Source organism: Peromyscus eremicus, chromosome 7, assembly GCF_949786415.1.
Source record: "Peromyscus eremicus chromosome 7, PerEre_H2_v1, whole genome shotgun sequence".
NCBI lineage: Eukaryota > Metazoa > Chordata > Mammalia > Rodentia > Cricetidae > Peromyscus > Peromyscus eremicus.
The window spans coordinates 68501025-68528664 of record NC_081422.1 but is presented as its reverse complement, the minus strand read 5'-3'; the positions used below and the strand labels follow the sequence as shown (position 1 = coordinate 68528664).

Below are 27640 nucleotides of genomic sequence, written 5' to 3'. Positions count from 1 at the left end.
CTGGGGGGGGGGGGCCACTCACCAACCTAAGACAGAGCACCTGTGTGGCCTGGGCAGGCGTCTCCATGATGGGTAAGGTGACCTGCTGATGTCCCACGCAACCTAAGTCAGAAGCTCATTTTTTAGTAAAAGGGGGACCTGTAGGGCCCTGGCTCCCCATTTTGGGTTGCCTTGCTTGCTGACCTTGACCTTGATATCCTCCCTATGCTAATTCCCTGCCGGGTTCCACCCTCCTGAATGCTTAAGGGAAGTTCCTTGTCTGTGTATCCTGCATAATGGGCGTTAACAGCTTAGATGCAAGATTGTAAAACATCTGTAGTGAACTTCTGCCCTCCGGGGTTCTCCCATTGTGCTGTAAGCCTGTATTTAAGACCTCTTCCCTCCTTCAATAAATAGCATTCGGCATTAAAAAAAAAAAGAATAAAGAAAAAAAATGACATAATGAAAAAAAAATGACATAATGAAAAAAAAAGCTGGGCACAATGTGTAAGCTTTGCTGCCAACAGAATCCTCCCTTTATCTGGGAGTCAATCACTTTCTACCTCTGCTGCCACAGATGTGGACATCTGATATCTGATTCTTTCTTCCGACTCACAGATTCTACCCACCTCTTCAAGATACAAGTAATGACCACCCTCACTTTGGACAGACTGTTGGATGAAATGAATATATTCTCAGCACAATGCCTGGAGAGCACATGGACATGTGTGCAAGTGGCTTTCAAACCAGATCTAAACTAGAATTCAGGCCTGTTGCTAAGCTGCTTCCCTTGCTGCTAGGCTGCTTCCCTTGCTGCTAGCCCCTGCCACTCCTTTCACTGCTATCTACATTCTCCAAACGCGAGAAGGCCATTTACCACTCTCTTTATTCAAACTGAAATGGAATCTTCTCAAAGACCTGTTATTTTGTTCTGCTTCCTATTCTGGCCTTAGCAAGCTGTAATGAATATTAGTTCAGAAGCTGTCAGTCAAGGGCAGGCTTCCGTTTATTTTTTTGATATTAGGATAAATTGGCCTAGATTAAAATGTCTACCGTCACCATTATCTCTGACTTTTAATGGCAGCTGTTTACCTACTTTTTATCACTTCTGGCATCGCTGCCGTTTACCCCTCTGTTGTCAACTACACATCTCTCACACTCAGTGAGTAGTTCAAGTGTGGTGAAAGAAGGTGACTTCATGAGGATGCTCTAACTGAAAACTGTATAAAAGCAAAACAACAACAACAAAACATAGGATGTGTAAGGTTTGCTCCCCACCACTGCAGGGAAAGAAAAAGGAAGTTCTTTTGCAGGATCCCACAGTAGAATGCTGATCTAGCATGCATGATGCCCTAAGCTGAACCTCTCAAATAGGAAAAGGGGGGGGGGGGAGCCACAGGCATTTATTATTTTTTTTACTGTATATCCTAAAATCTCCATCCCCTCTTTTTTCCCTCTCCATATATGGCAACTCATTGTATAATAACATTTTTTAGTGGGTATCAATTATGTACAGAGATGAATAAGAACACAAACTTCATTACAAGGAAATAAAAATAAATACAGGAAGATACCATTTTATTCCTCATTGGTAAAGATCTAAATGTTTTAAAAATGTAAAAGCTGATCAATATTTGGGGGAATATTTGCAATTTCACAGGTTATTATTGGGTATTCACGTATATACTGAGATAAGTTCTTTATGGAACCATTCAGATAGCTTAATTTTCAAAATCAAAATCACAAACTAATATTGATTCAAGGATAATCAATGCCAAATCTTTCATAGTAGCTAAAGGCTGGAAAAGTTAAGCATCAATTAACAGAAAGGTTTTCAACCTAAATTTTGATTCTTATTTGTAATTTAAAATGAGCTCATGAAGGATGAGCACCAAAAATATTTTATTAATATTTATTTAATAATGACTCAGCACGGCATCTATTTTGGTAATATAATTAAAACACTGCACGCAGTGTGCTGGTGTGTGTGTGTGTGCGTGTGTGCTTGCACATGCACACATACACATACAATTTTAGGAAGTATAGTGAAACTATTATGTACAGTGGCCTATAAAGGGGGAATAGAAGGTTCTGCTGGGACAGTACCACTCTCTGCTTGAGTCTTCACAAGCCTATGTGCATGCTTAATTTAGTATTAAATTATACACAAATTTATCTGCAAATGCCACCAAAGGTCTGAGGCCTCTGAATCATTTTTGTATAGCTTGTAGAAGATTAGATAAATTAAGTGAATAAGGCAAAAAAAAAAATCAGTCACCTTTCAATAAAGAGTCCCCTTCCAGAAGTCCTGCTTTGGCAGCATTCAGAGCCTTAGTGATGAAAATAGTCCCGTCCTCATAGCCACAGATGAGTTTATCAAGATTTGGAATGTACTCTGATGAGGTGATGGTTGCTGTCATCCCCACCTCATCTCTGGACCCAGAGAAATGGTCTGCAATGCTCTGTGACACCGTTTGATGCTTATCAAAATTATCCTGAAGAGTCCAGGTGGTGGTTATTGGTATTTCTGAAAGGAGCACACACAAACAGAAAACTTGGTTTATTTATTCATAAAAGATGTGAAAAATATGGTGAAGATGTCACCTTTTCACAAGTCTGAACCCAGTAGAAAAGCTCAGTTACATTCAGAACACTGGTCGATATCCCTTGGAATGCTCAGCTGAAGGTCATTTGAATTATGTTGGTTGTATTTGTGCATCAGATCCACAGACTTAAATTATATCTGTTTTTCTATCGGTATTACACCCCCAGTCACTTGACAGAATGTTTCACAAAAGAACCTTAAAGAAGGAAGGATTTATTTTTAGCTCAGAGTTCAAGAGCACAGTCCACCATGTTGGGGAAGTCACTGCTATAGGAGCTCCAGACAGCACTCACGTTGCAGCTGCACTTAGGAAACAAAGAGAGATGAATGTGGTGCTCAGCTTGCTCTCTCCCTTTAATTCAGCTCAGGACTCCAGCCTACAGGACTGTGCTGCCTGCATCTGAGGTCCTTCCTCCCACCTTAGTTGACCTGGTCTGGAGACTCTTCACAGACATGCTCAGAAGTGTGTCTCCTAGGTGATTCTCAACCTTGTCAAGTCAGCAGTCTTTAATTATCACAGTGTCTAATGGAGGACAAGGGCCTGTGAAGACTCTTCACTGTTCTTGTTTGTAGTCCCATATGACTCCATGCTAAGGTTTCTGAATTAATCACAAATTAGTTTTCAGATAACAAGATCAGAAACTGAAACTGTTGGGGCTAGAGAAATGGATTTGCAGTTAAGAGCATGTATTGCTCAGCCAGAAGACCCAAGTTCAATCCACAGCACACACATCAGGTAGCTCACAACTACCTCTAACACAGCTCCAGAGGGGATCAGACACCCCTGGCTTCTGTGGTAACCTGCACTCGTGTGCACACACTCACAACAGACATATACGCAAAATTAAAAATAAAAATAAAGAAATAGAAAGTGGCAAGCTGGGCATGTGGGGCACAGCCTTAATTCCAGTACTTGGGAGGAGGAAGCAGGAAGATCTCTATGAGTCTGAGTTCAAGGCCAGCCTAGTCTACCTAATGAGACACTGTATTGCAGGGGGCAGGAAGGACACAAAACTATCTTACCTCTAGGAGAACCATCAAACTTAGATATGGGGACATCTGGGATATGCCACAGTGTAATTCTTCCTGAGACTTCTCCAGAGAATAGTACCTTGTAAAAAGGCTCCTTCCGTTCATTCATGTAGCCCATGACGAAATGCAGGCCCTGTAAAAGAAAGCATGTGTTAAAGAAAGCATGAGATCACTGGCCAAGCTTCAGAGAGTTGACACAAGTGTCTAACCTGGGGTATACTCTGTGTGTGTGTGTGTGTGTGTGTGTGTGTGTGTGTGTGTGTGTGTGTACCGCACACATCCCTTCATGAAGGCATTACCAGTAAGGGCTATACATGTGGTGATATTGTGTTTCCCAAAACATTGTGCACCCTAATAAACTTATCTGGGGTCAGAGAACAGAACAGCCACTAGATACAGAGGCCAGAAATCCTAGCATTCCAGAGGCAGAGATCTGCCTGGATCTCTGTGAGTTCAAGGCCACACTGGAAACAGCCAGGCATGGTGACTCAGGCCTTTAATCCCAGGAAGTAATGGCAGGAAGCAGAAAGGTATTAAGGTGTGAGGACGAGGAACTAGAGCTGGTTAAGCTTTTAGGCTTTTGAGCAGCACAGTTCAGCTGAGAGGCATCCAGTCTGAGGAAACAGGATCAACTGAGGAATTGGCAAGGTGAGGTAGCTGTGGCTTGTTCTGCTTCTCTGATCTTTCAGTATTCACCCCAATACCTGGCTTCAGGTTTGATTTTATTAATAAGACCTGTTAAGATTCGTGCTACATATACATGTTTAGATAAAAGAAAATCTCTTCAACATGCTGAGTTTGTGTTGTTATGGTATATATGAAGAAAACAAGAGAAAAGGGCTTGGGTTCACCATGATGATGGAGACAGCAATGGGCTGTTTTAGTCTCCGAACTTGGAATCAGGATCCCGTGTGTTCATGATGAAGACTGCTCACCAAAGGTCAACAGTCTTTCTCAGTTGCTTCAGATCTACTAGTCAGTTACAACAGCACGAGAATATATAGATATATTCATTCATGCAGCCCTTGAGGTCCTTTTCCAGAACTACCAACCAACTGGTTCTAAGGACTCATCAGACCCATTGTAAAATTAAATCACCCATGTTTAAAACCTTGGACTTCATCCCTCCAAATGTCAGTTTCAAAATGGCCTCCTGGCAGCAGCTGAAGGCATGAGGTATTTTATATGCTGGTAAATGATAACATTTCAACACAGGTTAGCTATCACCATCATCATCATTCTTAGTTTGTACACACATGCCCACCTTGGACCTGCAGCCTTCTTCCAGGTCAGCTGAGATTTGCAGAGTGCCAGGGGCCCCTCCAGGAGACACAGAACCCAATCAGCAGATAGGTTCACAGTGAGAACCAATGGGAACTCTCAACAATGCCAAAACAGATGTAACTTCATGATAGGGCTACAAATGTTGACCATGGCCGATGTCATGTGGTTGCAGAATGTTCTTTTCTAGGCTTACTGTGATCAAATTCCCCAAATTAGATTATTCTATTTATGCTCCCCTAGCTTCCAGGTACTTCTTACACTTAAAATATGGGGTCAGGAGCAGAGAATCATGGCTATCTAAGGAAGACTCATTGGCAAAAGACCCATCTGTTTATGGGTACATACTTGGAGAGACAAAGCTAGATAACTTTCCATTTAAAAAATTATTTTATTTCTGTGTTTGAGTGTTTATCTTCATATATATATCTGTGCACCATGTGTGTACAGTGCCTGTGGACCAGAAGAACAGGTCCCCCAGAACTGGAGTTACAAATAGCTGTGAACCACCATGTGGGTGCAGAGACCTGACCCAGGTCTCTAGCAGAGTTGCCGGTGCTCTTAGCTGCTAAGCCATTTCTCCATCCCCAACTTCGCAATTTTAAAGCAGTGGTTGTATATAGCTTTGATATTTGCTTGTTGGGGTAGAAATTCATGAGGGGTATGAGGTTTCTGTGGAAAACCATGTTGGTTAAAATTCACACTGGAGCCAAAGGGCAGAAAACAGCAGATCCTACAAGAGAATGAAGTGCCTTTCTGAGTGAGCCGAAATACCGCTTTGTGACAAGGCTTCGCTGCTGCCCGTGAAGGATTTTGGAGATGTCCCCTGATGCATGCTGTAATTCTGAAGTTTTTCCTTGTTTTGTTTTGTTTTGTTTTAACTCCCCCAGCGGCACCTGGAGTTCTCAGTTTGGGCTGAGAGATTTTTAATCACGTTTTAGCAACAAAACATTAAAAGGGCATCCTGGCTGTGGGGCTTCCAAGAGCTCTGCTGCCTGATTAAGCAAATCATCATTCTGGACACAGTTGCACACTTTCATGTTGATATGTCACTAAAATAAAACTCTTCCTCTTCATAAAGTACCTTTTTGGATAATTAATTGATGACCGATACTACGGGTAAAAATTAATTTTGAAAAAGGCCCCTGGAATAAAACAGCTGCTTAGATTTCAGATGTGGTCAGCTGTCAAAGCTATAGTTCAGCCAAGTAGGACGCTCACAATTACAGTCTCTACGTTCTGCCAGCAACCTTAACTACCTTAATCACACTCGTTTGGAGAAGGAATTTACTCACAAGAATCCATAAGTACATGTGAAAATGACCTTGATGGATAGTCAAGTTTGTTTGTTTGTTTGTTTGTTTTTTAAGTATCAAAACCCTTTCATAAAGTTTGAGAATTGCAGTCAGTATATCAAAAATGTTAAGAATGGAACAGAGCAAAAGAAAAACCCGGGATGTGTGTACTTGTGTGTAAGAGAATCCATACACTAAAATTCCAATAACTGGTGCATCTAGGTAAAGGGGAAGTAAGTGTTAATCGTACCAGTTCTTACAACTTCTCAGCAACTGAAACATTCCCAGCTACCGGAGGCAAATAGTCGATATGTATGGTGGTAAAATCAGAATTTTCCTATCTTCTTTATTTTCTCCCACACTTGTAACTTTCCTATAATGAATAGGCATTGTTGGATTAACCAACAATTCTTAAGGGTGGCGTTTTCTCCTCAGTAGCCGTTAACACTCCAAGTTGATTTTCTCATTAACAACTTGATCTGATGCTTTGGTTTCATTTTTGCAAGCCTGAGTCCATTACAAAGCAAGAAGCGGGCTTGAGGCTGCTTTTCCTCTCTTACCTTATTTTTCTCCACAGAAGTGGAGCACAGTAAGTGAGGGTAGATGGTCTCCTTAAGGACTCCTCCATCAGCATCAGCGGGGCATATGCATTTGGAAAGCCCACTGTGTGGGGGGGAAATTAGAAACAAAATTTAGAAACTTAGGGTCCTTTATTTGTTCCCACCACCACCACCCCCCTTCCACTTTCAAAAGCCGGATGGCACCATTCGCGTTTCTAAACTCTAGTTAGAAATTGTTGGGTTAATAATTACGAGTGACTTTTTGAAAGGCCCGCACCAGCTGTACAAGTTCTACATGGCTAATCTCATGCCTTCATCCCCCGCTGGGTTGTACAAAGGCAGAGGCCTTGCAAGCCCAGAGTAAATCTTCCAGTGCCAAAGTTGTTTTGTTCTGGGTTTTGATCAGGGGCTGCATGCAGAGGCTTTTCCATAATAAACCTCCCCAAGTTCATTTGCTACCTGAATGTTCTGAACGCTGCTCCCATCTGAGCCCACCTGTTCAGCAGCTGATAGATGTGACTGTGACCATCTTCTGTCCAAACAAGGACCCTGTGAGCAGCAAGCACCTCTCCACCAGCAAAGAGCTGCCCGTCTCTACTGACTTCAGTCCACAGAAGGGAAAAGTCACAATAGTCATAAACCTGCAGGGCATGGCAGAGGCACATTAATAAAGCCTGGAAATAGAGTCTGCAAGGAGGATTAGCAATAATTATGCTTATCAAGACTATGATGGAATTAACGCTGCAGCCTATTAAACATTAAAAGCAAGAATACTGTGTTCATGGCTTAAGATAATGTTTTGTGATTTACTAGTATTCACTCAGAATTATTCTTTCCCATTTATCCTAAGGTAGGTGGCAGTGGATAAAGTTATTTGGCTGGCTTGTTCCATCATGTTCCTGTTAAGCATAGAAGCCCAAATCCTACATTTTTAAATAGTTTTATTCTCGCTATATGAGTGCTCCCAGTATAACACTTAAAAATTCCTTATACATAAAATGTTTGTATAGCAGAAATCCCTAGTTCATTTGCATACTTTAAATCTTTAGCAAAAATATATCATTATGGCACAAGTCAGATAGACTTCTGTTAGCAGTTATGGGAAACATTAACGTAACTAAGGATGCCATTGGATGATAACTTAGCTTTTCTTTACTCTTAGAGAGATCATTGACTATATTCTCAAGAAAAGAAAGAATACTCCCTAAAAATATAGCAATAGTACAACAGAAAAAAAAATCCAGAAATAAGATCTATCTATATAAGTGGTAAGTATTAGCTTTTGAAAAGTAAAACACATCGTTTTTTTGAAAATTCATTTCCTTTTTTAATAATTTGTTTTTATTTTATGTGTGAGTGTTTGTCTGCATGTATGCCTCATACACATAAGTTCCTAAAGAGGCCAAAGAGAACATCACATCCCTTAGACAGGGAGTCCCGGGCATTTGTGAGCCACCATATGGGCTTCAGGAACAGAACCCGTCCTCTGCAAGAGCAACTGGTGCTCTTAATCATCAAGCCACCTCTCCTGCCCTCAGAAATTATTTTCATCATTACTATAATTTATTGTTAATAAAACTAGAATTTGTTGGTCCACATACAATATGTTAGGGAGCAAAGTGATGGAATACATAACAATAAGACAATAAGACAGGCAGGGAAGACTAACCATTCCATGTCTTAACATGATTATGTTAAGGAGGTTTTTTTTGCAGTATTTAAATTGTATTATCATTTTTTGACTCAACAAGAAAACCATTTCATCTGTACATCGCCGGTACTTTTAATACCTTCCAACATTTAGAAAATACCACCAACAGGAGTCTCTCTGTGTATGTACAAAACCGTATCGTCTGACAGTTCAAGGAGTCAAGAAACTTCGATTCTTTTTCATAGACATCTTGCTTTTCCTTTAAAAGGAAAAAAAAACATTTAAATACAAATTCCAAGAAATGTACACATAAACAGAAGACATAGTCCTTCTCATACGCTTGACACTGGTCCTTCCTGCCGTTCTATAGGGAAAAGAATCCAAGGTTCCGTTCCAGTGTTTTGATCTAAACATTACTTTGCAAGATTCAAGGACTTATTTTATTGATAGTCAACCAAATACCAGTCTACAAGGAACCATGATAAGCGTTGAAAATATAAAGTTACTGGCTTTCAGGCGAGCAGAAAGGGGAGGGGCATACAATGGTAAAAATCAAAACAACAACAAACCAACCCTGTAGTGTCTTGATTACTAAAACCAGAAGTAAATAAGACAAGAGATGCTTTGAAGAGACACAAGCATAGCCCACGCAGGGCAACAAGCATGGGGCAAGCTTCTGATAGTGCTGGGTATGGGTTTCTGAAGAGTGACAAGCAACACAATCTCTAGGCTCCTCGAAGAAGAAATTGCCACAGACTGTGTGGTGCATCCTAACACACATACTGTGTTCCCTTTTTGTCTTTTACTTTGACTCTAGTCTGACGCTAGGGAGCAGGTTGGTATGCAGACATCCCCAAGAAAATGATCCTCCTATGTATCCATCTGTTTACAGCTCCCATACCCAAAAGAGTCTAATAAAAGGGATGGAACAATGTCTGCTATCAATTTTTAAATTAAAAATACAATCTTTTCCTCTCTCTACTCCTCGTGTGTGTGTGTGTGTGTGTGTGTGTATGTGTGTGTGTGTGTGTGTGTGTGTGTAAATAAATCTATTTACATTATATATGGAGTCATGGTTGGAAGGGTGCAATTCACCTGCCTCAATGCCCACCCTTGGAAAGATATCATATAAGCCTTCAGCTGTGAACATGCATCACCCTCATAGTTTGAAATTTTCAATGAATAGTGATTGAAATAATGGAAAAATGAGTGGTTTCCAAGCCAACCTGAACGCTGTTGATGGACGAGGAGAGGTCCCATACTTTGAGCTCGCCAGTTACAGATACGACCAAGAGAGAATCCTCTGTGGAAAGAACATATGAGCTGTTAGCCAGTGGACCTGGATGCTGTCCCATTACCTCATAGTCACTCAAGGATTGCATAGGGCTGGGTGGGCAGGATATATTTAGCTTTAATTTTTGTTGAATTAAAAGGAATGATTTCATTCAATGTTCTAACTCCCTGTGAACATGCAGAATACAGCTAAAAGAAGAGCCATGGCACCTGGCAGATGCTGGTGATGCCGAGCCCATTTCAGATGGGACTGTAGAACCGACTTCCACTTTACTCAAGCATTACTGACTATATATAGAAACTGCATTTCAGTAGTATATCCAGAAATGGTGTCCTGCTGCTACACACACACACACACACACACACACACACACACACACACACACACACAAAAGGAAAGCCATGAAAAGAGAGAGAGGGGGAGGATGAAGGGACAGGATGGAAAGGAGTGGGTAGGGGGAGAAGGAAAGGAAAGGGAAAAAAAGAATAAACAAACAGCCCAAATGCCTGTTGTCCTGTCACCTCAGTAAGCCGAACTGAGAACTGGGTCATAGAAACAGCTTCTCGTTTGCTCGCTTGTCTTCACCTCCTGCTGGCTTCCTAATAACTTGACCCACTGGTGGAGGGAATCTGGATTTCCCCTGACATGGCTCCATGAGCTGTCTCCAGGACGAGGTGAACACCAGCAGCGTTCTCAGCTCTGGCTTGACAATTTCAACAGCATCTCAACCAGCTGCTGCACAGTCTTAAGAGTCCTGAGACACCCACGGTTACCTTGAATTCTCACAGAGTGAACGATGCACATGCATTTCATCCAGTCAGGGGACTGCGAAGAGGAAAAGGTGTGCAGGAAAGCCAGAGTTCCAGCATCAAGGATGAGGACGTCTCGATATTCCCCACAGCACAGCAGCCAACCTTCGCCGGTCATCCGGAAGGAGCAGTGATAATACTATGGGATGGAATTCCAAGAACAGCACCTCAAAGATGGCTAGCATTGACACCCTTCTAGCTGCATAAAGACTTCTCTGAATTCCATTCAGCTGTACTCAACAAAACCTCTGGAGTAAATAGCCCCATACTCCTGCCATGTTGATTTTTCAGCTTAGCTTCACCGCCCCCGCCACCCCAGAAATCTCATCCCCCAGAGTAAAGTGGCGATCTTTCAAAAGAAATGCTACAAATCATGGGACAGTGATAATTACATTATTTCTGTAGTGTTATTTAGAGCTAAACAGTAACAATCTAGGCTCTCTATCCCAGTAAGTACTGCTAAAAACTAGTAAGAAATGAAAGCATTTAAAGAAGATTGGAGATACTCTTATGCCAAACAAATTTTGGAAGTATTTTCTACCTTCCCTGCCCTCTGTACTGGGTTCTGGTCCAGGAGAAGAAGGGAGAGTGTGAGAATTATTACCATATGAGGCACCAGCAGCACAAACAGTGCGAAAAATATGAAAACATACTCTCAACAGCAAAGAGGTGGTGAAATTACTCCTTTATTCCTAATCTGTCCATCAAAATCCAGAAACTACTTTAAGAAACAGAAAGTATGGCTGAGACAGAGCTCAGTGGAAGTTAGTTGTCTGGTATGTTTGAGACCCTGGGTTCAACCTTCAATACTAGGGAACCAGAAAGCCCCTGGATTGGAAAGTGATTATAGAAATTATAACTAGGTCTCTTTTTCTTTCACAAATAAAAAAAATAGAAATCAAGAAATCCACCAAAAGAACTGGTTAAGATTTAAAAATGTGGCATAAGCTTTTCTTTTTTCTAAGATTTTATTTTTACAATTTTAATTTGTCCGTGTGCATCAGTGGGGTATGGGGTATGTGGCCATGAGCACACTGTCTGCAGAGGCCGGTAGAGGACATTAGCATCCCCTGGAACTGGAGTTAGAGGCAGGATTTAGATGCTGGGAACCAAATTCAGATCCTCTGGAAGAGTAGTAAATGCTCTTCACCCCTGAGCCATCTCTCCAGACCCAGAAAAGGTTTCATGTTTTATAACATAGCATATTGTTAAAGGTGAGTCTTCCCATGTACATGTGGGTGCTTTGTGTTGCTTAGGAAATGTAAAACAATATGAAAATCGTTTTTAAAGACAAGATACAGAAATGAAATAACCAGGAATAAATGTTGTTGACTAATATCTTTAGACTGAGAGAAAAGCCAAAATAACAGATGATTACTGGTGATACTTTTCCATCGTGGAAGAAAACAAAACAACAACAACAAAAACAACAAACAAAAAAAGGAAAATTCAAGAAAAGACTATTCTCCAAAGATCTTAAGTGCTCAGATAGAAAAAAAAAAAAAAACTATGTACAAGTTACTGTTTGGGCATCTCAAATGTTCTGAAGGGAGTGCACTTACACAGATTGCAGTGTGCCTGTAAGGAAGGGTGGCCTTCTCCACACACTGACCACTGCTCACATTCCACACGCACATCTCCCTGGAACAGAGAACTCCATGTTATTCTCTGCCATTTCCACACAATTGCCTGGAATAATTTTTGTGCCGCCAAGTTTTTCTTTAGTGATGCACTTAGGCACAACCTGATCGTTCATGTGGCTTTTTGTTACAGATTACTGGGCAAGAAACTGTTGTGGTCATTAGCAGGGTTGACACACCATAGCTCTATCATTTTGTTTGGGTAATGACGCCCTGCCTACAGCCTGCAAGCTTTGCTTTAGGGCCACTCTGGCTATCAGCAAATTGTGGGAATTCAGCCATTGCGGCCTTCACAAGGGATAGTACGACGGTCTCTCCACGGAAACAGCATCTTTCAAAACTTATTTCAATGAGCTTAAACTACATATTCTGGGAAGGATAACACATCAAATCTCTGTGTATGTATACTCTACCCCCTCCCAACCCCTTCTCTCTCATGAAAACAAACAGCACCACCAAGAGGCCACCTTCGGTCTATCATTGATCCAGTTTCTTTCTTTGATTTTTTTCCCCCCTGATTTGAAATCCTGAAATAAACAAACCTTGACACAATATTTGGAAAGTCCTCATCATTTTTGAGAACTCTGTTTTAATGCATGCTCTGAAGACATAGACACAGTCTGTACAATGAAGCTATGAAATATACCAGGTAGATTGTTTAAACCTGGGTGACTTCTGTTCAGAAGATCAAAGACAGCCGAATCAGAATTACATAATAGCCTTTGGTTCGGGAAATTTCAATACAGAAGCAAAAACAATTATATAGACGAAAAACAAGCTTTATGGGTGTTGTGGGAAATGCTGCAGTTGAGGTAAAAATTAAAAAGAGAGACTAATGATGTTAAATATTGCATGCATTTGATGATTTTCAGGGGTTTGTATTTCTAATAAAGACCTAGGAATCAATATTCTGAACCAGCGATTCTGAAACTGGGGTGATTTTTGTTCCCCACTATCAACCACGTCTCAGCGACCACCTTGTTGCCACTAGGAACACACTACTGACATCTAGTGGGCAGAGAGCAGAGGTGCCTCAGCCTCCTTGCCGTGCACAGGTCTCCACAACAAAGGAGGTTCATTCCAAAATGCCTTGAATATGAGGTAGAAAGGGCGTGCCCTAGAATCTGAAGAAAATATTCACAGGCCTTCCTTCTGTTTGTAACTAACTGCATCCCAAAGAGGCTTCAAAGGTAACCTGGAAAAGCATGTAATTCTACAAAACAGGAGGGAAAATCTGTGTGTCCACAAACACGTACGCCTATGCATTTGTGTGCACGCAGGGGGAAATGATGGAAGGAAAAAGCAGAAATTAAAAGAATATATCCCAGAAATAAAACAACTAATAATGTTCCTAAAAGGAAATGAAGGATATAGAAATCAAAGGTAAAGAAACTGAATTCTAAGCAGCCCACAGCATAAAATGACACAGACATGTAGTTTAGCACTGTGGTCTTGACTCTTTCCTACATTGACAAGCATCTGAAAGTATTCAAACAGTGACTCCAGTGAGCCTCAATCGTGGCTGCTAGTGGGTACTGGCATACATGGTATTTATTTATTTATTTATTTATTTATTTATTTATTTATTTATTTATTTATTTTGGTTTTTCGAGACAGGGTTTCTCTGTGTAGTTTTGTGCCTTTCCTGGAACTCACTTTGTAGACCAGGCTGGCCTCGAACTCATAGAGATCTGCCTGCCTCTGCCTCCAGAGTACTGGGATTAAAGGCGTGCGCCACCACCGCCCAGCTCATACACGGTTTTTAAACACTCTCAGTAAACTGCTATGCTTTGAAGTTAAGTTTATTTTTAAGCTGGTATCTCTAATAATCAGTTTTTAAAGATTATTTTATTTTTATTTATGCTTATGTGTGTGTGGGAGGGACTGTAATGTATATGCACACGTGAGTGTAATTCTCATAGAGGCCAGAGCAGTGTGTCAGGTCCTCTGGAGATGGAGTTCCAGGCAGTTGTAAGCAGCCATGTGAGTGCTGGGATCCGAACTTGAGTCATCTGGAAGAGCAGACACATTCTTCACTGCTGAATGATCACTTCAGCCCCAGATATGGACTCTCTTATCTTTTTCTTACCTTATCTCTCTTATCTTCTGTTTCCTACTCTTTCTAAGTGTTATCTACTCCTGGGTCTTCATGTTTGTTTGTTTGTTTGTGTGTGTGTGTGTGTGTGTATGTATATAGGCATGTATGTATATGTGTGTCTATACATGTATAGATAGATAGATAGATAGATAGATAGATAGACAGATAGATAGATAGATACCTGTCCCTATGCTAGGATTTCTCCATCAGGGCTCATCCATACCTCCCAGCCTACAGATGTTTTCATCTGTGTGGTGGGACTTCATAAGTCTTGTAAACTACCCCCCCCCCATTGGTTCTCTGCCAGTAAATGGTAAGATTCCCAACTTAATCTGAGTCTCACACTTCCCCAGTTGTCCCCAAGTGGTACGGGAGACTCCAAATACAGTCGCTAGGACATAGGGACTAGAAGGATAGCCTAAGATTGTACTAGAAATGCAAGTTACAGGACTCTAGGTTACCCATGCTGAACTCTTAGCTGTAGGATTAGGGCCCAGAAATCTGCACCAAGCCTCGGCACATCTCTGAGATGCGCTCAGTCTTTAGGACCTGTGTCCTGGCAAATCTCTGTTCTGAGTTCTGACACTTGCCTACTTTGCATCCACTGGTAAACTGGTAACCAGAATTTCTCTTAACAAGTGGAAATCCTCTCTATCAATACCAAGACTTTTCACCTTTAAGTTTAATTAACCATGTTGTATTAACTCTGTATGTTTATTAATATGAAATATTAATACTACCATATCAACTTCATTTTGTTAGCACATATTTTCCATCCATTTTCTTTTTTGAAAAAAGTACTTACATTACTTACTGTTTTATAGCCATCTTCCCCAACTTCATTTTCTTCTATGTTTTATTTGATCTTATTGTTTTTTTCCAACTGTCTGACAATCATTGCAATTTAATTTTAAAGCTTGGTCCTATTATTTAATCGAGATTAATATTTTACGCAAGCTTAGTTCAAACGTCTTATTTTGTGATTTCTTTTATTGTATGTGTGGAGGACAGAGGGACACACTGGTTATTTTCCTCAATCACTCTCCACTTTATTGCAAGTGTCTTTGCGTCTGTGTGTGCACACGTGTGTGTGTGTGGGGGGGTGTACAAGGAGAGTGGGTGCAACTGTGTGTAGGTTTTTGTGTGGGTGCTACTTTCCAGTTTGTGTGGGAGAATAGCAACAAATGTCAGTCCTGGATTGAGGATGACCTTCAATGTGTGACCTTCCTGCCTCAGCCTAACAAGTGCTGGAGTTACAGGTGTTCATTACTACACCTGGTGTGAAACCCCTGGACGCCAGAGGTCGATGCTGGGTGTTTGTCTAGATTGCTCTCTCATGGTCTCCCATGGAATCTGGAGCTCATCAATTTGGCTAGACTGACTGGACCATACCTCAGGCTCTCCTGTCGCACTCCTCAGCTGTGGGGTTCTAGCTTTGTTCATGGTTGCGGCAGATGCATACACAGGAACTCACATTTGAGTAGCAAGCACTTTGCCCATGGGTCCGTTTCTCCTCTGCTCCCCAATGCACGTTCTTAGTGTTTAACAAAGGACGGTAATGGAGATGAGCTAAATGATGACATCACTCACCCGTTCTCAGCAGCACTCACAATGTAGGGCTGTTTGGAGAAGTCTCTTGCTCTTGCCAAACATGTCACCGAAGCTGAATGTCCAAAAAGAAGTTCTTTAGCTGAAATCTGAAAATGCTGAAAATGAGGTTTTTGAACGACTCTAAACTTCCAGGAATAATAATAATAATGATAATGATAATAAACACCTTTTAGCTATGCTAAGCCTTTTTTTATGTACACAAGTTTCAGGAAAGCTAATACATAACACATCAAAATCCACAACCTAGGAAACCTGGAGATGAAGGGATGTGTTGTCCTCAACTTGCGTTTGCTTGTTTGGGCTCCATCATGAAACTTAGATGAGCGTTAGACCAGTTCCTCAACATTTCAGTTCTGAATACATCAGTCAGCACCTGTGCTTCTCATGCACAGAAATTTCCCAGATGACCCCAGCCTGTGGAAACAAGGATTTCCTGCCAGGTGTGTGGTATTCAACACCTGTAACTCCAGCACTTGATCGGCTGAGGCAGGAGGATCACACGTTGAAGGTCATCCTCAATCCAGGAATGACATTTGTTGGTATCCTCTCACACAAACTGAAAAGCAGTGTCCACACAAAAACCTATACACGTTTGTATCAGTTTGGCTCAGAATTATTAAAAATGGGAACACGACCAAGCTGCCCTTCAGTGGAACATAAATAACAGGACTGTAGGCAAAGAGTTAGCTATCAGCTGACTCCGAAAAGGAATGAGTGGCTAAACTGCACAGACAGTAGAAACCCATGCGTATGTATTGCTTAGGGGAAAGAAGAACCCTGGAAAGCCCAGTACTGTATGACTCCAACTCTGTGGAAAGCCCACTACTGTATGACTCCAACTCTGCGACATTTGAGACAAGACAGAACTAGGGATTTAAAAACATTGGTGCCCATCAAGGGTTTGGGAAAGCAGGAGACTGTAGGGCACAAGGGGTCTCTAGAACAAGGAACTGTCCCTGTATCACATGACCAATTGTAAACATATGTCAGTATACATCTGTCAGAGCCCATAGAATGCCCATCCAGGGACACTAAGAAGGAATTAGCTATAATATGAACCATGGAAGTCGATAATCATGAGTTCTAAATCCAATGATGTGCCCAATATACCACTCCAGGGTGACATGATGTCAGAGTTAGCATCAGTTGTTAACTGGACACAAGCCTATGGTCACCTTGGAACCTCAACTGAAATTTGCATAGATCAGATTGACCTGTAGGCATGTCTGAAGGGCATTTTCTTGATTGGTGATTGAGGTAGTAGGGCCCAGATCATTGTTGTTGGTACTGTCCCTAGGTATATCCCTAGACCTGGGCTACATGAGAAAGCAAGTAGGAAGCCATGGGAAACAAGCCAGTAAGCAGTGTTCCTCTGTGGCCTCCGACTGAGTTCCTGCCTCCTGACTTTCCTCAGTAATGAACCTAGAAGTATACACCAAATCACCGCTTTCCTCCCCCAAGTTGTTTTGGTCATGTTATTTATCACAGCAATAAAAGTCCCACTAGATGGCGGGTGAGCTGGGGAGAGGGATGAAGAACCTCGTGTCTTCTCCTCGGGTACCTTCAGTGTGTGTGGCTTTGTCTTGCTATCAAATTACTCTTTAGCTGCCAATTGTAAACTACTTTTAAAAATAAAGGACTGAGGGATTGGGGATTTAGCTCAGTGGTACAGCGCTTGCCTAGCAAGCGCAAGGCCCTGGGTTCGGTCCTCAGCTCTGGAAATAAATAAATAAGTAAACGAACAAACAAATAAATAAATAAATAAAGGACTGAATTTTTAAATACCTAATTTGACTCCCTCAAAAATAATAAAATGAACTTTTCTGCACAAGAAAATCAACCAAATGCTTATTTACAATGTCAATGTGTTGCTTTCATATGAGAGTTTTCAAAGTGTAGCCCTAAGTGCTTTTTCTTTTATCATCTCATATGTGAAATAAAAAGTATGTTTCTCACCCCTTCATGATAAAGGTCTTGGAGCGATCAGGAATACAGGGAACATACCTAAACATAATAAAGGCAATTTACAGCAAGCCAACAGCCAACATCAAATTAAATGGAGAGAAACTCAAAGCAATTCCACTAAAATCAGGAACAAGGCAAGGCTGTCCGCTCTCCCCATACTTATTCAATATAGTACTTGAAGTTCTAGCCAGAGCAATAAGACAACATAAGGAGATTAAGGGGATACAAATTGGAAAGGAAGAAGTCAAGCTTTCCCTATTCGCAGATGACAGGATAGTATACTTGAGCAACCCCAAAGATTCCACCAAGGAACTGATACAACTTATAAACACCTTCAGCAACATAGCAGGATACAAGATCAACTCAAAAAAAATCAGTAGCCCTCCTATATACAATGGACAAAAAAGCGGAGAAGGAAATCAGAGATACATCACCCTTTACTATAGCCACAAATGACATAAAATACCTTGGGGTAACACTAACCAAGCAAGTGAAGGACCTATATGACAAGAATTTTAAGTCCCTGAAAAAAGAAATTGAAGAAGATGTCAGAAAATGGAAAGATCTCCCATGCTCATGGATAGGCAGAACTAACATAGTAAAAATGGCAATCTTACCAAAAGCAATCTACAGATTCAATGCAATCCCCATCAAAATACCAACACAATTCTTCACAGACCTGGAAAGAATAATACTCAACTTCATATGGAAAAACAAAAAACCCAGGATAGCCAAAAGAATCCTGTACAATAACACAACCTCTGGAGGCATCACGATCCCTGACTTCAAGCTGTACTATAGAGCTACAGTAATAAAAACAGCTTGGTACTGGCATAAAAACTGACATGTGGACCAATGGAATCGAATTGAAGACCCTGACATTAATCCACACACCTATGAACAAATAATTTTCGACAAAGAAGCCAAAAGTGCACAATGGAAAAAAGAAAGCATCTTCAACAAATGGTGCTGGCAAAACTGGATATCAACATGTAAAAGGCTGCAAATAGATCCATATCTATCACCATGCACAAAACTTAAGTCCAAGTGGATCAAAGACCTCAACATAAATCCAGCTACTCTGAACCTGCTAGAAGAGAAAGTAGGAAGTAGTCTTGAACGCATTGGCATAGGAGACCACTTTCTAAATAGAACACCAGTAGCACAGACACTGAGAGAAACAATCAATGGGACCTCTTGAAACTGAGAAGCTTTTGTAGGGCAAAGGATACGGTCAACAAAGCAAAGCGACAGCCTACAGAATGGGAAAAGATCTTCACTAACCCCACATAAGACAGAGGACTGATATCCAGAATATATAAGGAACTCAAGAAATTAGACATCAAAATGCCCAACAGTCCAATTAAGAAATGGGCTATAGAGCTAAACAGAGAATTCTCAACAGAGGAAACTCAAATGGCTGAAAGACATTTAAGGAATTGCTCAACATCCCTAATCATCAGGGAAATGCAAATCAAAACAACTCTGAGATACCACCTTACGCCTGTCAGAATGGCTAAGATCAAAAACACTGAAGACACCTTATGCTGGAGAGAATGTGGAGCTAGGGGAACTCTCCTCCACTGCTGGTGGGAATGCAAGCTTGTACAACCACTTTGGAAATCAATATGGCGCTTTCTTAGAAAATTGGGAATCCATCTCCCCCAAGATCCAGCTATACCACTCTTGGGCATATACTCAAGGAATGCTCAACCACACCACAAGAGCACTTGTTCAGCTATGTTCATATCAGCATTGTTTGTAATAGCCAGAACATGGAAACAACCTACATGCCCTTCAACTGAAGAATGGATAAACAAAATGTGGTACATATACACAATGGAATACTACTCAGCAGAGAAAAACAATGACATCATGAGGTTTGCACGCAAATGGATAGATCTAGAAAAAATCATCCTGAGTGAGGTATCCCAGACTCAGAAAGATAAACATGGTATGTACTCACTCATAGCAGGATACTAGATGTGGAACAAGGATGACTGGACTGCTACTCACATCACCAGGGAGGCTACCTGGAAAACAGGACTCCAAGAAAGACACAGGGATCGCCCAATGACAGAGAAATGGAATGAGATCTACATGAACAGCCTGGACATGAGTGGGGGTAGTGAAGGGCGAGGGTCGAGGGAAAGAGAGCTTGGGTGAGTGGGAAATCCCAGCTGGATCAACAACAGAGAGGGAGAACAAGGAATAGGAGACCATGGTAAATGAAGACCACATGAGAATAGGAAGAAACAAAGTGCTAGAGAGGCCCACAGAAATCCACAAAGATACCCCCACAACAGACTGCTGGCAATGGTCGAGAGACAGCCCAAACTGACCTACTCTGGTGATGGGATGGCCAAACACCCTAATTGTTGTGCTAGAAACCTCATCCAACTACTGAGGGATCTGGATGCAGAGATCCATGACTAGGCCCCAGGTGGATCTCTGGGAGTCCAATTAGCGAGAATGAGGAGGGTTTATATGAGCGAGAATTGTTGAGACCAAGGTTGGGTAAAGCACAGAGACAAATAGCCAAATGAACGGAAACACATGAAATATGAACCAATGGCTGAGGGGTCACCAACTGGATCAGGCCCTTTGAGTGGGTGAGACAGTTGATTGGCGTGATCTGTTTGGGAGGCATCCAGGCAGTGGGACCGGGTCCTGTGCTCATTGCATGAGTCGGCTGTTTGAAACCTGGGGCCTATGCAGGGTCGCTTGGCTCGGCCTGGGAGGAGGGGACTGGACCTACCTGGACTGAGTCCACCAGGTTGATCTCAGTCTGTGGGGAAGGCTTTGCCCTGGAGGAGAATGGAATGGGGGGCGGGTTGGGGGGAAGGTGAGGGGACAGGAGGGGGGAGAACAAGAGAATCTGTGGCTGATATGTAGAACTGAATTGTATTGCAAAATAAAAATTAAAAAAAAAGAATGTTTCTATTTTGTTAAAAAAAAAAGACTCTGAAAATTAAAACTACAGAGTAGAAACTGTGGGGCTGAGAGATGGCTCAGCAATTAATCATCCTTGAAAAGGGTCTGAATTTGGCTCCCAGCACTCACATGGGCTCAGACCCACTTGTAACTCAAGCTTCAGGGGACCACACATTCCCTAGTTACCTCTATGGGCACCTGCACTCATGTGTGCATACTCACAGAAACATACACACACACACACACACACACACACACACACACACACATACATACATACACACACAAAATTTTAAAAAATAAAAAAACATTTTCTAAAGAAAATGCATAATGTCACCTTAAATAAAAAATAAACATAATGGATCCAAAAATAATTTGAAAATAAAAAGCCTTCTGGAAAATAAAATATCTATATTCCACATGGATCAATACCCATTTTTGCCTCTAAACTATGTAAACATATATATGAGCTGATAACCAAACATATCTATCCAATATCATGGTTTCCTTTATTTCTACTACAATCAGAATTATTTTAAAATATCTCTTGTCACACTAAAATGGTTGTACTAAAAAAAGTCTTCTGCTTTATTAAAATCACATACTAAATTCTAACTTTAAATTTTTCCTGGAAAATCCAGAAATTTCCAACTCCGAACACAATACATCCTTGTACCCAGATACCACACTTGGATACACAACCACTTGAGTGGCATCCCTTTCCAATGGATTAAAAGCCAGAGCAGCTCCAGATACATCACAGACACTCTACCCCCAGAGAAAATCCACTGCGGAGCAAATATCAGAAGTGAACATCATTACTTTTCTGAGATGGTTTGAATGAAACAGTCCTCATAAGCTCATATGTTTGAATGCTTGATCCCCAGTGAGAAGAACTGTTTGGGAAGGATTAGGAGGTGTGGTCTTGTTGGAGGAAGTATGTTACTGAGGGTTGGGCTTTGAAGTTTCAAAAGTCCACGCTAGACCCAGTCTCATTTTTTTTCCACATCCTGTGAATCAGATATAAGCTCTCAGCTGCTGCTCCAGTGGCATGCCTGCTTGCCTGCTGCCATGCTCCCTGCCGTGAAGACCATGGCTTCAAAAGATAAGCTCTGAGTAATACCGCTCATTTGACATACACAGCAGTCAAAATCATAAAGACATTAAGTATCGTATTTGTTCCACCCACTATTTTATTTGCATGGCTGTTTTTCCATGGCATCCTGTAGTGATACATTGTGTACCCCAATAAAGCTTGCCTTAGGGATCAGAGGACAGAGCCAGCCACTAGAGTAGACATGGAAGCCAGGCAGTGGTGGCACACACCCTTAATCCTATCACTCAGGAGGCAGAGATCCGTTGGGATCTCTGTGAGTTCAAGACCACACTGGAAACAGAGCCAGGCAGTGGTGGCACACACCTTTAATCCCAATACTGGGAAGCACACACGCCTTTAATCCCAGGAAGTGATGTCTGGGCAGAGAAAGGTATACAAGGCTCCAAGTAACAGGAACTCACTCTTTTTTGGCAGAGGAATTTGTAGGGGTAAGAACTAGTGGCTTGCTGATCTGCCTCTCTGATCTTTCAGCTTTTACCCCAATATCTGGCATCGTTTGTTTTTTTTTAATTAATAAGACCATTTAAGATTCATGTTACAGCATCCTTATAGTGAACATTCAGAACACAAGGCTCATCCCATCCCCAGCTCAGATCTCCCCAGAGGCTCCCCTATCCCAGAAGATTCAAAAATCCCTTTCCTGGGCATCAAAACATCTCCATGGCCAAACCTTATCTCTTCTTCTAGTTCATCTCTCTTTGACCTTAGTTCATAGCTGGACCCAGCAGCAGGGCTCCCAACCCCTTCCTGCAGGTGCAGGGTGTTTCTGTAAATTAAATAACCTGCTTCCCCCACCTAGCTGATGTGAGTCTCATTCCACTCCACATCTGTAATGCTGAGTTCTTCAATATTGGCATAACGGGCTTTTGCTTGGGAAGTCTTTTGTTCTAGATAGTCACATGTACTTTAAGACATTAACAGGAACCACTAAATATCAGCAGCATCTCCCTGGTTCCAATTTTGACAACCAAAAAATGTCCAAAAATATCACCAAATGTCCCTTAGGTGGTAAACCAGCCTCCTGTGAAGAATCACTGCTCTAACAGTAAGAAGACAACTTACTCCTAAAGGAACATGACAGAATTTTCCAAGGAGACATCACACTACTGACTACTGCTACTTAGGATCCGCACAGGGTGACCTAATTAGCCGAGTCTGGCCTTTCCTACACTGCAACCTCCTGGGCCACCAGCACATGTATCCTCCTTCAGGTATGAACTCATTTACGGTAACTGTTGGTATGCACTCAGAATACTCAGTGACCAAACACTGGATGAATATCAGAAACACAAAGAAGAAATAGAATGCCAGGAATTCAAATTTCTTAAGCTTATAGTGAGCTATGCATTGCTAGGCAGCCACTTCAGCCAGAAAGCAATATTTTAAAAAAAGATTAGCAAGAGATTTTAGGCCATTTAGGAGTCTGAGTTTAAACGATAATAGAAAACATACATTTTCGGATATATATGAGCACCATTTCTGAAGCACATCCTCTGTAGTACCACCCAGGCCTTTCAAAAGTGTACATAAACCCTGAGCTGAGCTGGTCTCTTGTGCAGCTCTTGGCAGTCCGATAGCAGAAGAGTTTGGGGATAGGAGGTGCTAATTAATTACACTATAAAATAGAATTACAATTAATTGTTAATTTAGGTTTAAAAGTGACAGACTTTAAAGGCTAAAAATAGTTTTGATCTTTAAAAGGCTTCTTAATGAGGGCAGTACACTTTAAGTACATCATTAGTTTAATTGTTCAAATTGGGTCTAGAGACAGCTAGAGTTAAGCAAACATCTATTCCGATATGTTAAATGTTTATGACTTGGGACAGAAACAATTAATTGCTAATCGATGGGTCCAATACTAGGTGAGGTCAGGTTCTAAAATCGGAGGGTGACAACAGTAAATTGAATGTGGAGGTTTTGATGTGGTCTGTAAAAATCAGAGCAAAGCACAGACTCAAAGAATAGCAAGAAGGCTAGCCCGTCAGAAATGTCCAGATAATTAAGATATTACTCATTTAGTTAATAGTGGCTTTTAGGAGTGCCTTTTGTTTATATTAATGGGCCATAATTCTTTAGAACTCTACTTAAATGTCCATAGTTCACTTACTTACACATATAATTCAGCATAGAGAATAGTAAAACTCGGTACAGCTTAAAGGGTGGTAATACCTAGCTGGTGGCAGAGATGAACACTATTCATGATTTGCACATAGCATCTTGAGTTGTCCTGTGAACACCTTCCACCATGACTGTAGGTCTGAGGAGCAGAGTGACCACTGCAGGTTGAATACCTGTGGCCTTTACACACCTTCAGTTCAGGTGAGAGACTCCAGAGGCAGAGCTGACCCTCCTGACTTCCAGTCACTATTGTTTGCTGGTCATCTGTGATCATGATAGCCGTGATGCTGTGGGGAGGAGCTTTTCTTCCCCAGAGGGCCACAGCCTGGAGAGCACTTCTCATGCTGAACGAATCCCAGATACAGAGAAACTGTGGGGGGAAAAAATATATGTGGTTATCTTTCTTAAATTTGGTGAAATGCACATCTGTAATTCCAGCAATGGAGAGCTGAGGAGGGTTATTGGTACAAGTTCAAGGTTGGCGTGGGCCACACCGTGAGTTCTAGATCAGCTGTGTTTGAGAACCTGTGATGGAAACCACTGTGGCCATTTCCTGCAAAGCCAGATGCATATTTACTCCATGACCCAGCCAATCTACTTGACTTCTTACTTACTCACTAGGAGAAAAAAAAGTGCGTGTTTATAGGATGATTGCTACATGTACAACCTCACTCACAATAGCGAAAAACCGTAAGCCAAATGCCAATTAATAGGTAACCAGATAAACAAACAGAGGCATATTTTACACAATGGGATATAATTCCTCAACAACATAAATGGCCCGTTGACCCACATGAATCCCCAAACAAATTATTTGAAAAATAGCAAGTACCTGCATTTTATGAACAATGCTTCATGATCCTCTGGAAAATACTGGAAAGTTCATGTTAGTACATAGTAACTGGAAGCACAGAGCAGAGCAGTGAGGCCATGTGGACAGGAAGGCTCAACAGGAAAGTCTGAGGACCCAAAAGGGAACAGGGAGAGATTTTCTCTAATTTAAGTTTTATTTTATTCATAATTATGTGTGTGCCAGAGGAGGGTGTCAGATCCCTTGGTACTAGGTTACAGGTGGTTGTGAGATGCCTGATAAGGGTACAGGGGATGGAACGCTGATCCTCTGTAAGAACACTGTGGTCCCTTAACTGATGAGTAATCTCTGCAGACCCCAAATGTTGACAGCTTTGAGGGGGGTGAACATGTTCATCATCCCATCTCTGATGTGGGTTTATGAGTATGTACATATAACAAAACCTCTGCTTTAAATGTATATATTTACTATGTATTCATTCAGATATTTTGCATGTCAATTATACTTCATTAAAGTTGGGTTATTTTTGTCTTGTTTTGTTTGCTTTGGGGGGGCATTCTGGAAGATACTGTTACAACCAAGTCTGAACAGAATTCTTATAGAAATACAACCACAATCATACATAAATTTACAATAAAAAGTTGTAACATAGCCATGAAAATAATAAACCATGAGCAATCAGAGGGCTTAAGTACCCTGGGGACTAATAATAAATAACTAATCTAAAACTCACCATAAAATGAACATTTAAACTGTTGGAAATTATTAAAATGATGAAGACATTAAAACCTTAAAAAAAAAAAAAAAAAGACTTGAGAACATGAGGCAGGAAGGCACAAGTTAAATCCCAGCCTAGATTTCTCAGTAAATTTTTTTTTTTTTTTTTTTTTTTTTAGAATCTAAGGTTCGAAGTTATAGCTCTCTAGTAGAGAGCTTATATTGCATTCATGATACCTTGGGTGCAATCAGTTCAAATAACTGAAGGATTGACCAGACCAGCTTGGCCTGTGGACATGTATGGGGGGTTGTCTTGATTGATTGATATGGGAGGGCCCAGTCCACTGTGGGCAGTACTACTCCTGGACAGGCAGTTCTGAGTTGTACAAGAAATCACACTTCCCAAGCCTTGGAGAGTAAGATAGAAAACCATGTTCTTCACGGTTCCTGTCTCTGCTCCTGCTGGAGTTCTTGTCATGGTTTCCTTCACTGATGAACACTGACCTGGACTTCCTCTCCAACACTGCAACTTACCCAGACACCATGGCTTATCTGTCTCAGGGAGGTCTCCAAAATGCTCACAGCTGGTGGGCAGAGTGTTCATAGAAATGAAGAACCCCATAGTTACAGAGTTATACAAACACACACACACACACACACACACACACACATACACACACACACACACTGACACCACTGTTTTCCCAAAGTGGCTTTAACATGTAACAAATGTACTGAGCACATGGAAGTACTAAGAGAGTGTGGCTTAGCTGCCATGACAGGCAGAAAGTGCCTGGCACTCTATCAACCTTCCTTTTGGAGTTAGCTCCCGTCCTCACTGGTTTGGAGTCCCAGGAAACCTCTCACATACACATTGGATAGACACAGAATTGTGTCGTGTCTCAGTGGCATGCTGAGGAAGCTTTAAAAAGAAAATGTTTTAGTCCAGGCACCAGAAAGAAAGCTCAACATTTAAGAACACTGGTTGCTTTTCCAGAGGACCTGTGCTGCATAATTGTAAGCACCTATCTCATGGCTCACAGCCATCCTTAACCCAATTTCAGGGGGTCAGATGTTCTTTTCTGACCTCAGTGGGTACTGGGCATGCACACCGTACACATACATATATGTAGGCAAAACACTCATACATATAAAAATAAAATAAATAAAACTAAAATATCTTAGGTTTACTAGTTATCATGCTGAATTTGGTACAACTTAATTAGATCTAAAAACAAACACAACATATATGAAGTAAAAACAGTGTTAAATTTTATCTCTAAAATTACATATTTAAACACACATTGTAAGTCAGGTATATATCAACCAAGAGCAAAATGTCGTTTTTGTGCTTAATAAAGCCGAACTCATTCACTTTTATATTATCAGCATTTTCCTCTTGAATAAGAGGTGATTTGGAGACTGTTATTTACAAATGGTTTTAAACCATTCAAATCATGAATTGGGACTATTTTGACTTTCTGTGAAAAGTCCTGTAATGGGGATACTGATGCTCATCCAGGAGACTGGAGCTCATTCCCTGAAACCAACAAATAACTGAACCTCAATGAAAGCCAGAAGACCAAGCCACAGAGAAAGGGGAAAAAATAAATAAATAAAAATGGCTCCATCCCTTCAGGCTGAAAGGGGCATAAAGGTGGGAGTCCTTGGGTCCTCCCCTCACCCCACTCACCCCTATTGGTTCTGTTTGGAAACCTGCCCCATAGCTTCCTGCATTTTCTCCTACCATCTACTGGTAATGAGAAACCAATTCAAGGAGTGTGTTTTCACATTCCTCGTCTACTATGTCTCCCTACCTGTGCTTCAGTCCTGTGCAATGAGATCACAACGACTCTCCCTTCTTGAGCATTCCTTTTTAACACTCTTAAGTAGTAGAGGCAGCTTAGTGTCCAGGATTAGCATCTCAGATGACTCCTGCAGATGGAGGCATGCCTATCTTTACAGCCAGATCTACAGAACTGCTCTCTGGATTCCAGCAACAGATCTCTAATCTGATATACATGAAGAGCAGCTTCCCAGCAGTGTGCCTGCTAGGTAACACCCAGGAAAGGTGGAGACAAGGTTGGGAAAGAAATCAAAACTCTCCAATCTGAGTATTTAAA

At 41.3% G+C, this 27640-nt stretch overlaps 1 protein-coding gene across 1 annotated transcript in view; it reads right to left on the bottom strand.

Annotated features, from left to right (window-relative positions):
• Wdr72 (WD repeat domain 72) overlaps positions 1–24353 on the bottom strand; it is a 160619-nt gene extending 136266 nt beyond the window's left edge. Inside the window, exons 1-10 of the mRNA XM_059267006.1 lie at positions 24180–24353; positions 15835–15941; positions 12069–12147; positions 10471–10645; positions 9630–9706; positions 8543–8662; positions 7212–7393; positions 6753–6855; positions 3608–3749; positions 2258–2506 (exon numbers count right to left, since the gene is read on the bottom strand). Of these exons, the coding sequence (XP_059122989.1) occupies positions 2258–2506; positions 3608–3749; positions 6753–6855; positions 7212–7393; positions 8543–8662; positions 9630–9706; positions 10471–10645; positions 12069–12147; positions 15835–15941; positions 24180–24332 (1387 nt within the window). The 5' untranslated portion in view covers positions 24333–24353. The remainder of the gene's footprint in view (positions 1–2257; positions 2507–3607; positions 3750–6752; positions 6856–7211; positions 7394–8542; positions 8663–9629; positions 9707–10470; positions 10646–12068; positions 12148–15834; positions 15942–24179) is intronic.
• Positions 24354–27640: the final 3287 nt, after the last annotated feature.